Here is a 15,072-nt window from a genome sequence, read left to right as displayed (position 1 = left end):
AAACACACAGGGAACAAGATAATTCCTACAGGAAAAACCCAGCCTCACACCCGCCTCTCAGCCCCAGGACTTCTCCTTCAGGGATAAAAAAAAGTGTGAAAAGAAAATGGGAAATTCATCCCATGTTCCTCCTTAGATAGTCGCTGATGTGCATGTGTGGGGAGAAGGCTCCATGGCCCTCCACAGGTACAGAGGCAGCTTCTCAGTTGTGGCTATTCTTTCACATATTACAGTGAATGAGGCTATTTTATGTTCAGTTTGTAGAGGGAACCAAAATCAAGCCTTTTATGTAAAACAGGAAGGTGCAGCATACTGAATTAAATCATAGAGTTGGCCAAGAGTATATTTAGAAATCACACAGGTTTCCAGAGGGTGCTACAGGGCGTATTTATGATAAATTGCCTTAGCTGGCAGCCAGCCACCCATTTTCTTTTCTCTTCTCTCCAGAGGTTTTCATAAACAAGAACTCTGAAGCTGGAAGTATTCCCACATCATTCTGATTTCTGCATTTCTTTTGAGTTTATTTTTTGATGAGTTCAGGTGATGATGTTCACTGGCAATTCATGGATTCCTTTACAGGGTTGTCTATGACTCTTTTGTGAACTAACGTACGTATTGAAAAACAAACCCGAGAATTTTTTTATATAGCTTTTCCACCTTGGAAGCCAATAAATGGCTGGTTTGCTTTCACTGTACCAAGCTGGATCTAGCAAGGCGAAGGCCAACAGTCTTTGTTTTTTTCAAAATGTTCTGTCAGTAGCTCTGTAATCACCATTTCTATTCAGTGCTGCTTCATCCCAGATCAGCAAGCTTTAAAACACACAGGTTTTTTGTTGACAGAATGTTAAAATGCAGTCCTCTGCACTTTCAAATGGATTTAAAGGCACACTTGATGCCGAAGTTAAAATATGGAAAGACCTAAGCTGCTATATTTCCATCATTTTATCTGTTGACAACCATACTCTCTTTTTTCTTTTTTTTTTTATTTGTAATGCTTTTTCCAAACCAGTTACACAACACGATTCTGGCTTCAAGCACCTTTTGTAGCTACCAAACATCAGTTCATAAACTCACAGAACCATAGAATAGTTTGGGTTGGAAGGGGCCTTGAAGACCATCCAGTTCCAACCCCCTGCCATGGGCAGGGACACTTTTCATCAGACCAGGCTGCTCAGAGCTCCATCCAACATGGCCTTGAACACTTGAAGAGCTGACTCTGTGTGTGCATCAGCCTCTGCTGGTGCCTGGGGAGGTGGTGTGGCCTTTGGGACAGTCCAGACCAGCTCCACCAGAGCACCCCGAGAGGCAGGAAGTGCCTTACACATGTCATTCCACCACGCAGTGGCTGCACTGAGCTTTCAGCTTGGGATATCCCATGGGATAGATAGTTCAGGCTGGAAGGCATCACCTGGCCCAACCTTCAGCTCAATACAGAGTCAGATTAGGATGCTCAGTGCTTTTCCCAGCCAAGCTTCATCCCCCAAGGATGAAGATCCCACCATGTCTCTGGGAACCTGCTTTAGTGCTGAACCACTCTCCATCTGAACAATATTTTCCTTGACAGAGTTTTTTTAGCCACAATTTTCCTTTGCTGCTTATTGTGATTGTTGCCTCTGGTCTTTTGCTGTGCACCTCTGTCAAGAGTCTGCCTCCATCTTCCCTGGAGTTCCTCTCCCTGTAGGAACCTGAAGAAAGCACTTAGGGCTCCCAATGCCCCCTCCTCTCCAGGCTGAACAAACCTCCTGTGTCTCTTTAGACAGCAGGCTACTGAGAGGAAAGCTTCAATTGTTGACAGATACATAAGTCTTGCCTCTTCTACTGAAATAGGTTGGTGCCAAGCTAGTGGCAAGGAAAGGACTGTGCCAGGCTATGTCTTGGCAAGCCAACACATACTCACTTGCCATGGTTACTGCTCAGCTGTGTAAGCACATTTGGTGTTGGCAAAAAGCCCTTCCTGAGCCATGTTAAAAGGTACAGCACACACAGAGGCCAAGGAATGGCAATGTCATTCTGTTGGGGGAAAAGATTATTCCAATACTTCAACAAGTCCCCTGATTTTGGTACATTTATCCAGCCCTGGCCCTCAGGAAATCTGGCACCATATACTGTTTTATCACAGCTGCCTTGGGCTTACAGGAAGGCTTTAGTGTAGTACTCATGGATGTTCCTGTCTTTACTAAACAAAACTAAGCCTAGGCTAGGATTACTTTTGGTTGTCAGCCTGAAAAGCCATTTTCTATACAAAACAGCAAACTGCCACTTTTTTTTCAGCACTGTGTGACACAGCTGCTCTTTAAATGTAAAACTGCACAGTCAGTGAGTTACTGAGCAGCAGGAGAGATCGGACTTCCCCAGTCAGTAAGTAGATTTGATGCCCACACAGACCTAGAAAGCAGAGATCCCCCAAATCTCTCCTCTCCTGCAGGAAGAGAAATCTGCACCTTGCTGCGTTTCAGCACTGAGAGACTGTGGGTGTCCGTCTCTGTTGCGCTGAGTGGTTTGAAACAGAAGCCCAGCAATATTCTGTATGATACAACCCTTTCCCACATGCCTTGCAAGCACCTTAAAACTGTCGGAGCTCCACCAACCTGAACCAAGTGCTCCAGGAACTGCCTTATCTAAGCACAAATGCTGCCCCAGAATGGATGCCAGGGATGGAGAAGAGGGGTCCACATCACCACACTGTCACCACAGCTTCATACATGGCCTTGGCTAAGGTGGGAGAGATGGGTGAGGGAATCAAGTCTTGTTTACCCATGGCAAATCCACATCTGTGTTAATGTTGTCAGTGCAGTGCAGTGTTCACATTTCCAAACTGCTGCCCTTCTGATCAAGGAGTCATATAATACCCAAGTTAGCAGTTCTGCCAAGAAATAACAAGGATACCATGCATTTCAGCAGTGCTTTTCATCAGATCATTCCTACTTACGTTACAAACAGAATTAAGGAAGCCTCACAACATCCCTGTGAGGTAGGTGGAAATTCTTACACCCATTTTACAGGTGGAGAAAACAGGCACTGAGAGGTAAAGTGATTATCACAGCAAGTCAGAAGCAGAGCTGGAAATAAATCTAAGATTATTATCCTAGGTCCACTGCTCTAGACACTAGAGAACACCAACCCCCACGTGCTATTGTAAGCTAAGAGACTACCTTGCTCTTCTACTTTCACCTCCTTTGGTGATTTTGACACTTGCATCTTTGCTCCTTGCAGAGAGCCATGTGATCAGTTAGGAATTTATTTGCAGAGGGAGCCAAGAGGGAAAACACACCTTTAAATGATCCAGGGATGGCTCTAATTGTCCAGTGATTTCCCCCTTCCCCAGGAAATAATATTCCCCATTCATCATATATATATATATATATATGTTTTGCTAAGTTATTTTTCGAGTAGAATCATACACTGAATCCACAGCTCTGATGCTGTTATGCATGTTCACTAGGAATTTCTTGAAAACATCATTAAGTTTGTCTCACTGAGAAGGAATAAAGCACATTTATGTGCTATCACATCCAGAAATAGCAACAATCCTTTGCTCATCTGTAGGGCCTTCCATCCAAGGACCTCCCTTTCCATAACTAGCACAACATGTCAGGCCTCACATCATCATCATAAGGTAGAAAATGATTCCCAATTGCACAGGAAGGAAGAATGACTTGCTGACAGTCCCACAGTGATTTCCTTGCGGAGGTGAGGCTGAGTGCCAGCAGACTGGACTGTTCCCTGCCCCATTTTCCAAGCAGCACTGTCCTGATGCCGTGGCCTGTGCTTCGTGGCTACACATTCACTGCCAGCTGGGCAGAGTACTTGAAAACTGGCTTTAAAAAACAAAAAAATTAAAATCAAGAAGCAGCTGAGTGGATGCAGGAGGAAAATGCCAGCTTCTCCTTGTGCTGTTGGAGACCCAGAGGAAGAAAGGAGCATTCCTGTGGCAGCTGTGAGAGAACTGTGGTGTCCATGGAGTACACTGCACATGGTGCATTTTTACCGAGGCTCTCCAGTGGAAAAGGACATAATTAACATGTGGTGATCAGAGACTGCCCTGCCTGACAGCCATGTGGTGAACCACGTACTCCTGATGAACAAGCACCCATCTTTAAGTAGTCCTGTAGTGTAATGAATGTATGAATGTCAGAGATCAGGAGTGGAATTGTCAATTCCACTCAGTCAACAGGGGTGGGTGTGATTTAACCAGTCCAGTACCTTGGTATCTGGAAAGGTCTGATGCAGATACCTCATACTAAAATGTTACAAGGTTGTGGTTTTTACCTGCAGGAGAGTATGTTTCCAACCTCCTTCAACAAGTGGGCTGGTTGATGCTTAGAATCATTCAAACTCTCTTATCTCTTACTGTGGAGAAAATAAAATTGATCCCATCTACTGTAAGTGTGGTGATTGTGTTGTTCATCTAAATCTTAGCCCTTCCTTTAGTTCTATTATTTTGAACTGGGCACAGTGGACTCTTCCTGCTGAAAACCATTCTCTTTCCTCAGTTGTGATAACAGTTCTCCTGTTTCTATATTAAGAGAGGGGATAAATGGTAGCCTCCAGGCTTTCTCTCTGCATGTTGCTTTGTCATATTCCTTCCCAAAACTGAGGAGGGACCTTCCAGTCTTCCTTCACAAGGAAGGACACCCAACAGCCTTTGTCTAAGGAATAGAGGTTTTGACCTCAGGTTGCGAATCTTGGGAACATACACAGGCCCAAGAGGAGCAAAAGGATGAATAGTGGAAAAAAAAACTCCACCCAAAAAAGAAGAATACATGGCACATCTGTGGCGCTGAACAATCCCAATGCACCCTACAAACTTTCTACATATGTACAGCTTATTGTCACTCGGCAGCGGAGTCCGGCCGCCTTGGCGGCTGCGTGGCCAGGCAGGGAACTCCACCGGAGGGGTGGGATCAGGAGTGACAGGACTGACTGTACTGGGGCTGGGACGGGGCCCAAGCCTACCCAGGGCTCTCACAGACACCCATTTGCCTTCCCCGGGCTTTGAGTCAGGCCTGCTACAATGGGAGGCCGCAGGGGGTCTTTTCTAGTTAATGGCGGGATGAGTTTGATGCATTGTGCCAAAGACCTTTTTTTCCCTGACCTGGATTAGAGCCTGCCCTGGGAACAATGGGATGGGCTGCAGCCCAGCAAAAAGAATTTGCTGAGATGGCAGGGTCTGAGGTTTGCAGAGCAGAGCAGAGCAGAGTGCATACCTGCACTTTTTTGGCATGAGGCTCAGTTTGGGGGGACATAGCTGTTAACCTGAAGCTTTTGAACGCATTGCTGCACTGTCCCAGCCAAGAGTTGCTGCTGTAGTCCTAAAATTAGAAATCTGTATTAGACATCTAAACATTTGCAAGCACATAATTTTCTGCCTTCTGTAAAAAAAAGACTTTTCTGAGTCTCTGAGAATTCTGTACAGACCTGTTGGCACAAAAGGTCTAAATCATCTTTTGAAAGGCATTGTCTTACTTGAGGGAGACTTTGGCATTTAATGGAGAAGTAGCCCACTGAATGGCTCCCGTCTATCAAATTAAAAACGAAGGCTGTCGAAAGACTTTTACCATATCATTCTTTTCAAACTTGACCAACCAGCTTTGGTATTTAAAGGTCTAAAAAGTCATATAGTTACCTAGACCCCTGGTTTAGGTTCACAGGTGCCTTCAGGACTCTGTAGTTGAGATTCGCTGAGTGCCTGGGAGCCTGGAAGCTCCAGGAACTGAACACTTGTCAGGATCATACCGTGAAGGCTTGTATTCGGTTTCATGCTCTGGGGGCTGTAGCTGTCCCTTCCTTTCTCAGAAGATTTTTTCCCTCTTGCTTGGCTAAATCTACTTTCAGATCTTTAAATCACAAGGCTACAAGTAAAAAATATCACTTGAACTTATTCTTTCCAGTATTCTGAACTAGTCTCAGGGCTGAATGTCCCTCTTGGGAACAAATAATCCATCTCTGGGCATCTGCTAAGTCCTAGTAGAGAGCTACTGTTAACCTTGCCCACTGTCAATGTCACTTGAAGAGCAGAAATATTTTTGGCTAGGAAAAATATTTTTACCTAACTCAGATATGCATTCACAGAGAAATTTGGAACATTTTTGCCTTTATTTTCTGAATAAAGAAGGGAAGTTTGGCTTAGTATTTTAGTGTGTTGATGCTAAGCACAGAATTCACTTTGTGAATTAAATAACTGCAATTCCATGCCAACAGCAAAGGGGAGATCTGTTCAGTGAGCCATAGGAGGAAACAGGAAACTAGATACAGTTGCTGATCAGTCTTTCCCCTCACTGGCTGAAAGACAGATCCTCCCCACATTCCTAGAGAAATGTAGAACACAAGGCTTTCAGTAAATCACAGTGGTAACATTTGGGTATCACTGCCATGTTAGGGTTTAAAAGACATCGGTTATGTGTACAGTGTAGATATTACTGTAAGGAGTGAGCTGGCATGTGAAAACAGGGAAATACAGGGACATATGGGGCAAATAAGGCACAGTTACCATGGTAGTACCTTTCCAGTTGAGAATCATAAAAGGAAATAATACTCAAGTGGCCGATTTAGCACTTTGCTTAAAAATATCATTTGATTCTTTCTCTATCTCTCCTTTTCTCTTCAGCCTTTTCCTTTTCATGTGCTCCCCACATCCTGCACCTTCATACAGTCAAATCATCTGACCTGGCCCGGCTGCTGGCTTTACTTAGCCTGCTCAGGGGTCTCATATCAGCGGCAAGTTCAGCAGGTGCTGAAGGCCCTTCCACTTCATCTCTCACCGCCTCCTCTTCTGCTTTCTTCACCCCTGGCTCTTCCTGAGGCCCCGGCTGCTCCTCCTCTTGTTCCTCCTCTTCCTCTGCTCGTACCTTCTCTTCTGGTTCCTTCGCCTGCGCATACGACGGCAACCTCTCATCGAATGCCCTGGAGAGATCTTCCAAGGGTCCCATACCAATCTTCTCCTCAAACTCATTGTAGGCTGATGGAAGGGGGCTGGGCTCAACACCTACTTCCGTGAGAGGGAAATAGTGGGACACCGGCTTCTCTTCTTCCAGCAGCTTGTAGCCTTTGGCCTTTGGGATGGAGGGGACTGTGATGGCATGGAGGGGCTTCTCTGGAACCTCTCCGAGCTGCTCCTCTGCTGGTCTCCTCAGAGCCTTCCGGATTCTTTTCAAGATCAAATGACTGATCTCCACCAGGTTGAGGAAGAGGGATACGGAAGCCACCACCAGCATGAACATAATAAAGATGGTCTTCTCCGTGGGCCTGGAGACAAAACAGTCCACAAGATTGGGACAGGGCCACCGCCCACAGCGGTAAAGGGGGAGAATTCGGAAGCCATACAGGAAGTACTGACCTACTATGAATCCCACCTCAAAGAGGGTTTTGAAAATGATGTGGAAGATGTACGTTCTCAGGAGAGTACCTTCCAGGCGAAACTTCTTGGTTCCATCAGGGTTGTTGCCTTTGTTTTGGTTTGGAGCCAGGGGCAGCTTCTCTTCATCCACCTCAGCTTGCTGGCGCCTCTCCGCTTCTTCCCTCTCTTTCCTCTTCTCCTCCATGCGGACGTGGTGCACAGCGTGCCCGAAGTACATCAGCGAAGGGGTGGACACAAAAATGATCTGCAGGACCCAGAGCCGGATGTGGGAGATGGGGAAGGCCTCATCGTAGCAGACGTTCTCACAACCAGGTTGCTGAGTGTTGCACACAAAGTCTGACTGCTCGTCTCCCCACACGAGCTCGGCAGCCGTGCCCAGGATCAGGATGCGGAAAATGAAGAGCACTGTGAGCCAAACTCTCCCGATGACAGTGGATTGCTCATTCACCTGCTCTAAAATGTTCCCCAAGAAACTCCAGTCACCCATTTCTTACAGTCTAAGGGAAGAAAAAAACAAAGAGAAAGACCACAAATTATGCTAAATTTTAAAGATTTCAGATTTTCCCACTGATGTCTTTTGTTGCTTTCAATCAGTATTTCCCTAATATGCTTTGAGAACAGAAAGGCAGTTGCTTGCTTGCTGATTTGCCTGTTCACAATGATTTATTAGCAGGAGAAGGGTTGGGAAGTCAGAGCAAGCTGCCTGCTAAATTCTTCCTTCCATGGCTCTAAATGGGCAATTACTTTTGAGCCAGGGAGTATATTTATCTCCTTTTGCAGGTGAGAGTCTTCTGTGGCACCTTGTAGGCTCAGTTCTGTGGGTCTGCTTAGATTTTGTACACGTACAAGCACTCACCAGTAATACAGTGGAACAGATTTATCAGCAGGCAGCTGCAGTGGTTAGAAGAGAGGGTGAAGCTTTTAAGCACAATAGCACTTCTGCACCAGAACCCCTCCCAGGTCGAACAGATCTCAAATCTGTGCCCATCTTGCACCTAAACAAACCTGAATTCTCTCTGGGTTGCAAATGTCAATTCTACTTTAGCAATCACTTTGTTAGGTAAGAACAGCAATTACACCACCATTACTGTGCTAGTAATGCTGTATAAGCTTAAAAACTACTATAGAGACTTGTTTTGCTATGTAGAATATGTTATATGCAGTGTAAATATTTTTGTGCTGTTGGGGCTATTCCTTTGCATCCTCTCCTGAAGTCGGTTGCCAACTGACAGTGTAACCAACCTGGGGAAAACACCAAGGTCTCTAACTGGGACCTAAAATACTATTTGCTGTCTCTAAAATGTCAGTGCCACTATTTCAGGCTAACACAGAGCTGGGAGCTAGCTGCAGATATACTATTGGAAAGCTAAGACAGTCATCCATTTTCAAGTAATGCAAGTCAAATAATGCATCTGTCATTACTTTTGCATGATAAGGAATTATTCCTAGGTCAGGGCTTCATTCTGCATATCCTGAACTTCCCACTATATAATTTCAGGCAAGGGAATATCTATGAATGAGGAAAATAGAGATGAAAGTTGGTTTGTATGGGTTGATTTAACACATCACAGCAGTCTGAAATCTCTGAGGAATGCAGAATATTACCGTGGCCCAGAAAGACCGGCTTGTAGAGTGTGACAAGTGAAACAGGGAATGTTATTCATGAAATAGCTGTTCACAGGGATCTAGAAGTTCATCTCTTAGATACTACCTCCATCTATAGTTCCCTAAGTGCAGACACATACACAAGCACTGGGAAAAGGAAGGTACAGTCAACAGCATGAAAATCTGAGTATCTAAACTTCCCTCCTCCTTCACATACCACTGGGATATATTTGTAATGCCATATGTTATGACACACCAACGCATACCAGTCTGTTTCAACTACTCTGTGTACGTAGTCACACATAGACAAACACGCAAAATATTGCGAATTCTATGGCTCGGGGGAATTTCACAAATTTTCAATTAAAAAAAAAAAAAAAAAAAAAAGGCTTATAATGGCATTTTGCTAAAGCAAGATGGAGTCCTATTCCATGCCTTCAAACCTCACAATATTTTTACCCCGGACACCCATGTTAGAAAATGAAGAACAGAACACAGCTCCTTCAGCTTGCACAAACACCTCGCATACATAAGCGGCAAACATATAATTTAATCACCAAGGAAAATTGCTACTTTCTCAGTCATTAAAGTCGTGTAAAGAAGTGTGTTAATGTCAGCGCTTACATTAACAAGTCTAGCAGAAGATTATGCTGTTTACATACATTATCTAAACTGATTTAAACATCCTCTTTCTGCTAATTCACAGAGCAAAGTACACCCGACAGTTTCCAATCACGTGCAACTCCGTAAAAAACATGACTGCACACAGTACAAGCTTCATTGTCCCCCAGGCACCTCGGTTAACTCCATCTCTTTCTTTCCCTGTGAGTCACACTGATATCTACGCTACCAATTGAGCACTTCCACTGCAGCAAGCAAGAGCGACATTCTAGGTGTGATTAACCTTATCACACAGAAAACTCACTGCACAAGAGAAGAGAAAATGTTTCCTGTCTAATTCTATCACACGTCTCGCTCGCAGCTTGCTACGTTTGGCTAAGCCCTCCCTGAGATCACTTCCAACTGGCCACGTTCTTCACAACCCTGCCATGCCCATCCCCTCTGTTTTCTGCAAATGAAGTGGTTTGAGGTTGGGTGGACGATATTGGGTAGACGGATGACAAGTGGTGGCACAACCAGATCAAAAATGTCTGGGATTCCACCAACAAGCAGTCAGCCCCTCCAGCCTCAAAAAGAGGGGTAAGCGACTTTAGGAAGTCACCTTTTTCCTGAAGTTGCCTGTCACGAGGAAAAGAGCAGGACTCTGCCTAAAGCCCACTCAGAGTCAACAGACTTGTGTCCTGAACTCCCCCGGGCTGGCTGCAGACCCCCACCCTGCACTCCCAGACGTCGCAACCTGTGCACGCTACCGGCGAGAGAGGCCAAACAGGTTAAGGATGTTGAGCAAGCAACTTGCCGCTGCGAGAGGCTCCACCGAAGAAATGTGTCCCCCTCCTCTCTTGGCACTCTGCAGGGAAGAGTGAACTTTTGTCTCTCTTCTTCCCTATCCTAAAAGCCCCAATCTTGTCGCACGACTGAGCAGATATGACTGAATTGGCTCTGATGGTGGGTTTTAGTTGCCCTGCAATATTTAAGCTCCGAGCCAGACGGCTTTATGAAGTGAGTGACAGTCAGTGACGTGGGGAACAATAGGCAGAAAAAAAAATAGAGAGAGAGGCAGAGACAGAGAGAGGAGAGTCCACTGAACATAAAAAAGCAGAGGGGGGGAGAGGAACAGGCGGCAGGCAGTGAAAACCTAATACATGTATAAATGGGAGTTTGCCCAGTTAAGCAGGGACCAAAGCATCTCTGCCATTCCACTGTGGCTCAGCACAGCTCCGTGTGTGCTCACACTCTCTGGTCTTTAGGTGCTGTGGTGTGGCAGGTGAAAAGTGAACGCCAGTATCTCTCATAGTGGCAGCATTGATTGAATTCATTTGTTACCCTACACCCAGCTCTGACAGACAAGTTGCATTACTGATTTTCAGGCAGATACTGAAGTACTGGGTTTATATTTGGCATTGTCAGATACTTTGGCCTGCTCTCTAACATCTTTTACCTGGAAAAAGCAGCAGAATGGGGAAACAAGATCATCAGTCAATATTAATCAAAGTTGAGAAAGACCAATTTTACAACCTCACCTCTCAGTGTCTTAGCTCTGGTTAGTTTTTTCTCCAAATGCATCCTGCATGTGCCCATGCATCAAGAATGTCTAAACCAAACTGTTTTGTTAAGGAGCATAGCTGAATTCCAGCAGCCCAGCACACAGGAATGCTACCCCAGGCACACTCATCTACCACCAGCCACCTGCAAAAATGCTGGAGAGGCCACAGAAGAGAGGAATCACAAGCTCAGTAATGCGTTCACAAGTACAACTAAATGCCCTGAGAGTTTTAATTAAAAGTTAAAGGCTATAACCTCACTCTGAGGTATGGTTTTTGTAGTCTTTCTGGAGGCATTGCTCAGAATGTGCTCTTGGTGCTCAGCTCTGAAGAAAAAGAGGATTACTGGAAGCAAGATTTGCTAAGCAGTGATACAGATGCCAGGCTCATAAAGTGATGAAGCAGCAAGTAGCTCTCCTCTCTCTTTATGCAAACTCAACACTGAATTTAATTTCCCAGAACAGCACTGGGAACACTCTATCTCCAGAAATGCTCTCATTTGAATGAGGTATTAAAACACGAGGGCCACAAAATATTGTACCTTCAAACCAATGGTTTCAGTCACTCTTCTGTGTTTCTGGGCATTTGTGTCCATGTAAGTTCAGAGCTTCATCTCAGGAGTTGTCTTCCCAAACAGCTTTTAGGCTGGTTTGCAGAGCCCCAAAGTCCAAAGCACAACTGGAGGCAAGAGATGATGTTTTTCAAACTGGATTTCAAAAGAGCTAAAGTGTGAGAGCTGGAAAAGAATCATATTTTGCAAGATGAATCAGTCTGGAGACACAAAAGAAAAATCACCCTCAATGCATGAAGTTGGACTGAAAGTCGTATTCTGAACACCTTAAGAAATCACTCTCTTAAACAGGAAAGCAGTAGCAGAACATTTTTTAGCCCGTGCTACAGAAAGCATGGGAATGGCCTTCCTGGAGAGAGGACACGCTGCAGAGAATTTTCAAGTCCCAAGAGCACAAAGTGAGTAAGAAAAGGCATGGTTGGATCAATGAGAGGAGTGAGGACATGAGGAGGAGGAAGGAACACCTTCATTGTTTTGCTATATACTACTGAAATAAACTGGTATCAATACAGGACTGAGTGATCATCACTGCCACTCTCAACCCCTCTCTGGGAAGCACTAAGAGAGGGAGGACTAAACAGCACTTTTAGAGAGTGCCTGGAGGCTGGTGCATCACAGAGGGCAGGTGGTTCAGGTGTTAAACTGCCCATTCCAGACCAAAACTGTCTTTTTGGAAAACTCAGCTCTAGCTGAATGTGCACATCCCTTTCTAGGCCTTTTCTCTCTAACGTAATGAGCCAAACCCCAAACCTGGTATCTAACTGCATGGCTGTAATCCATCTCTAAATTACATCCAGCTAGTGTCACAGACCTTTCCCATTAACCTTTTATTTGCCTTTTGCTAACATTAGCCAAATATCAAACATTGTCTGACAAGTTGCAGAACAGCTTGCAATATGCAACTGATGCAGAAATTATATTCCAGTCTGTGATTATTTGGTCTGTGTTACCTTCATCCCAATGATCAGGCTGACTTTCTTTGGCATCACAGAGCGCAGAGCCTTTAGCATGGGGCACACCTGGTTTGCAGGACATTTCTGCTTTATGGAAAACCAGAGTCCCTCCATCTGGAGGCTTTTTACAAAAGCACCACTGAGCTCTGGGTCAGGTTCTCCAGCTCACTAGGGCCTCCTCCCTCTGAAGAAAAGAGTCTAAATGAAAATGAAGCTGGGCAGTGAGGAATTCCTCTTGTACTGGGGCTGTGCAGGGAAGGGGTTGTTTGAGATGGGCATGAAGAGGAGAAGGCAGAGCATGAGAAGAGCAAGAAGGAATCTTGATTCACTTAGGCATCAGGGTAATGCTGGAAGTCAGGGCTAGCTTTGTAGCATCAAGGCAGTGGCTGTGAAAGAAAGGAGTAGAGACCATAAAAGCCGAGGTCGACAAGACTGGACCTCACATGCAGCATGACAATCATTGTGACAATTACTGAGTCTGCAAAAGAATTGCAGCACTGACAGTGCCAGACTGAGAAGGGCAAACACTTTCAACCTGTGTAGCTGGCTTGGTATTTATGCTCTCATTAATTTATGCTCTCTCTACAACAACCTGTAGATGTGCTGAGTACTTTCATCCCCAAAAACCAGTGCTAAAAATAGTAGCAGCTAGTGAAAGTAACACTGCACTGTTAACTCACAGTGGCTTTTCCTTGCCTTCAGGACTTTTCTTGCCTTCAAAGAATCACGGGCATCTTCTGCACTTTTAAAATACTATTTTCTTTGGAAGGAAGTCTGCTTCATTGCTGACTTCTCAACCTTTAGCTGCTTTGAGGCTGGTGACTGAGCTTCTGTCCCTGGCACCACTGAGTCTGTGAAGTCTCCGCTGCAACTCAGCCTTTTGCTCAGAGACTGCGAGGTCACTTGGGGAATGTGGGATTTTTTATTCCAAACGGATTTCCAACACAGACATGATGTCAGGGCAAGGCAGGGCCATGCTATTGAACAGCTCTGTTCATGCATGATAGCAGATTGTGCAATTATATAGCGCACAACCCTGGATAACGATACCCCTCCCTCAAACAAAGTTATCTTCTGGGGATCTGCTTAGCTAGAAAGTGGCACACGCTTCCTGTTCTTCTGCTGAGCACACAAACCTCTCACTCATGGCTGAGGCTGAGCACTGGGCACAGTCAGCCTCCCTGCAAGAAGCTGGGACCTTCACCCAGCTCTCTCTTCTGCCAGACACTCACTCAGCTCTCTAGTAACATGTGTCCTTGTCCATCCCAGCGCCAAAGTGATCTATCATCTGATCACCAGGATCAGTCTCCCAGATTTTATCATCTCTCTGCCACCTGCTGGTCTCAGGAATCATCTAAGTGTACCCAGCCCTGGACAAATCTTTAAGCAGACCTTCCCATGTCCCTGCAAGCCTGGCAAATGTCACTGCCTGCATTTTGAGGGCCAGGCTCCCAGATTTTTCCAGGACTCTCTCCAGGCACTGGTGGATGTGAATTGCTGGGGAATATATTTTGCTAGAGAGCCGCAAGCAAAGCACAAAGAAAAGAGAGGGAGGAAGAAAATTAGGGAAGTATGTAACACAAGGGCAGGAACACGGAAGAGGTGAAGATAGGGCTGGGTTGTGCTGAGCCTCAAGTGGAGGATGAATACTTATGGGAAACATGTTTTTAATTTAAGGGATGGAACCAAACTAGACAATTAATAAAGATAAGCAGGGCAAAAGTGGAATGTCTTTCAGTATCTGTTAAATGCAGTTCTTCTCTGAAAATTACTGTTCTAGGAGGACCTGGGGAATTACGGGCCAGTCAGCCTAACTGTGATACCTAGAGAGATACTGGAACTAATTATGAAACAATCAATTTATAAGCAGCTAAAGGACAATATGCTGATAAGAAACAACCAGCAGGGAATTTTGAAGAATAAATCATGTCAAACCAAGCTAATTTCCTTCTTTGACTAGTAGGCCTGGTAGATGAGGAGGAAATGTAGGTGTAAAATAATTTGACTTCAGTGGACACTTAGGAAATATCTAGATTACAGGCTCCCAGGGCAGCATGCAAAGTCACCATGCAGAGGGTACAAAAGTTGAAGTACCATAATCAAGGGTAATTAGCAGTGCTTCACTTTTCCTGCTGGGAGAATTGTGTCCCTGAAGTTCTGCCTCCAGGGCTGCTCAGTATTTCCTTGAGTGTCTTGGACGACAGACTAGAGGACAAAAGGAAGAGGATGACAGCTGGGCTGGGGGTCAGCAGTCCCTTCTGAAGGAAGAAGGCTGAAGTGATTGGAATTTGAGAGGAATGTGAGACACTGGGGAGCTGGGCTGCCTCTGCAGAGGTGACTGCACCAAGATCCAGCTCAGGAGAGGTGGCTGCACAGACAGCAGGTGTGCTGCTCCAAACTAAATGGTGACCAGTCCAGCAGAGA

The 15,072-nt window shown here is 45.2% G+C and overlaps 1 protein-coding gene across 2 annotated transcripts in view; it reads right to left on the bottom strand.

Moving 5' to 3' along the window:
- Nucleotides 1-494: 494 nt before the first annotated feature.
- Nucleotides 495-15,072, bottom strand: part of GJA8 (gap junction protein alpha 8) — a 29,453-nt gene continuing 14,875 nt past the window's right edge. For both annotated transcript variants that reach the window (XM_066340895.1, XM_066340896.1), the window contains one exon: nucleotides 495-7,854. In XM_066340895.1, coding sequence (XP_066196992.1) covers nucleotides 6,645-7,844 — 1,200 coding nt within the window. In that variant the 5' untranslated portion in view covers nucleotides 7,845-7,854 and the 3' untranslated portion in view covers nucleotides 495-6,644. The remainder of the gene's footprint in view (nucleotides 7,855-15,072) is intronic.

Source organism: Sylvia atricapilla, chromosome 2, assembly GCF_009819655.1.
Source record: "Sylvia atricapilla isolate bSylAtr1 chromosome 2, bSylAtr1.pri, whole genome shotgun sequence".
NCBI lineage: Eukaryota > Metazoa > Chordata > Aves > Passeriformes > Sylviidae > Sylvia > Sylvia atricapilla.
The sequence above is the reverse complement of the archived record's forward strand: the minus strand, read 5'-3'. Positions and strand labels throughout refer to the sequence as shown.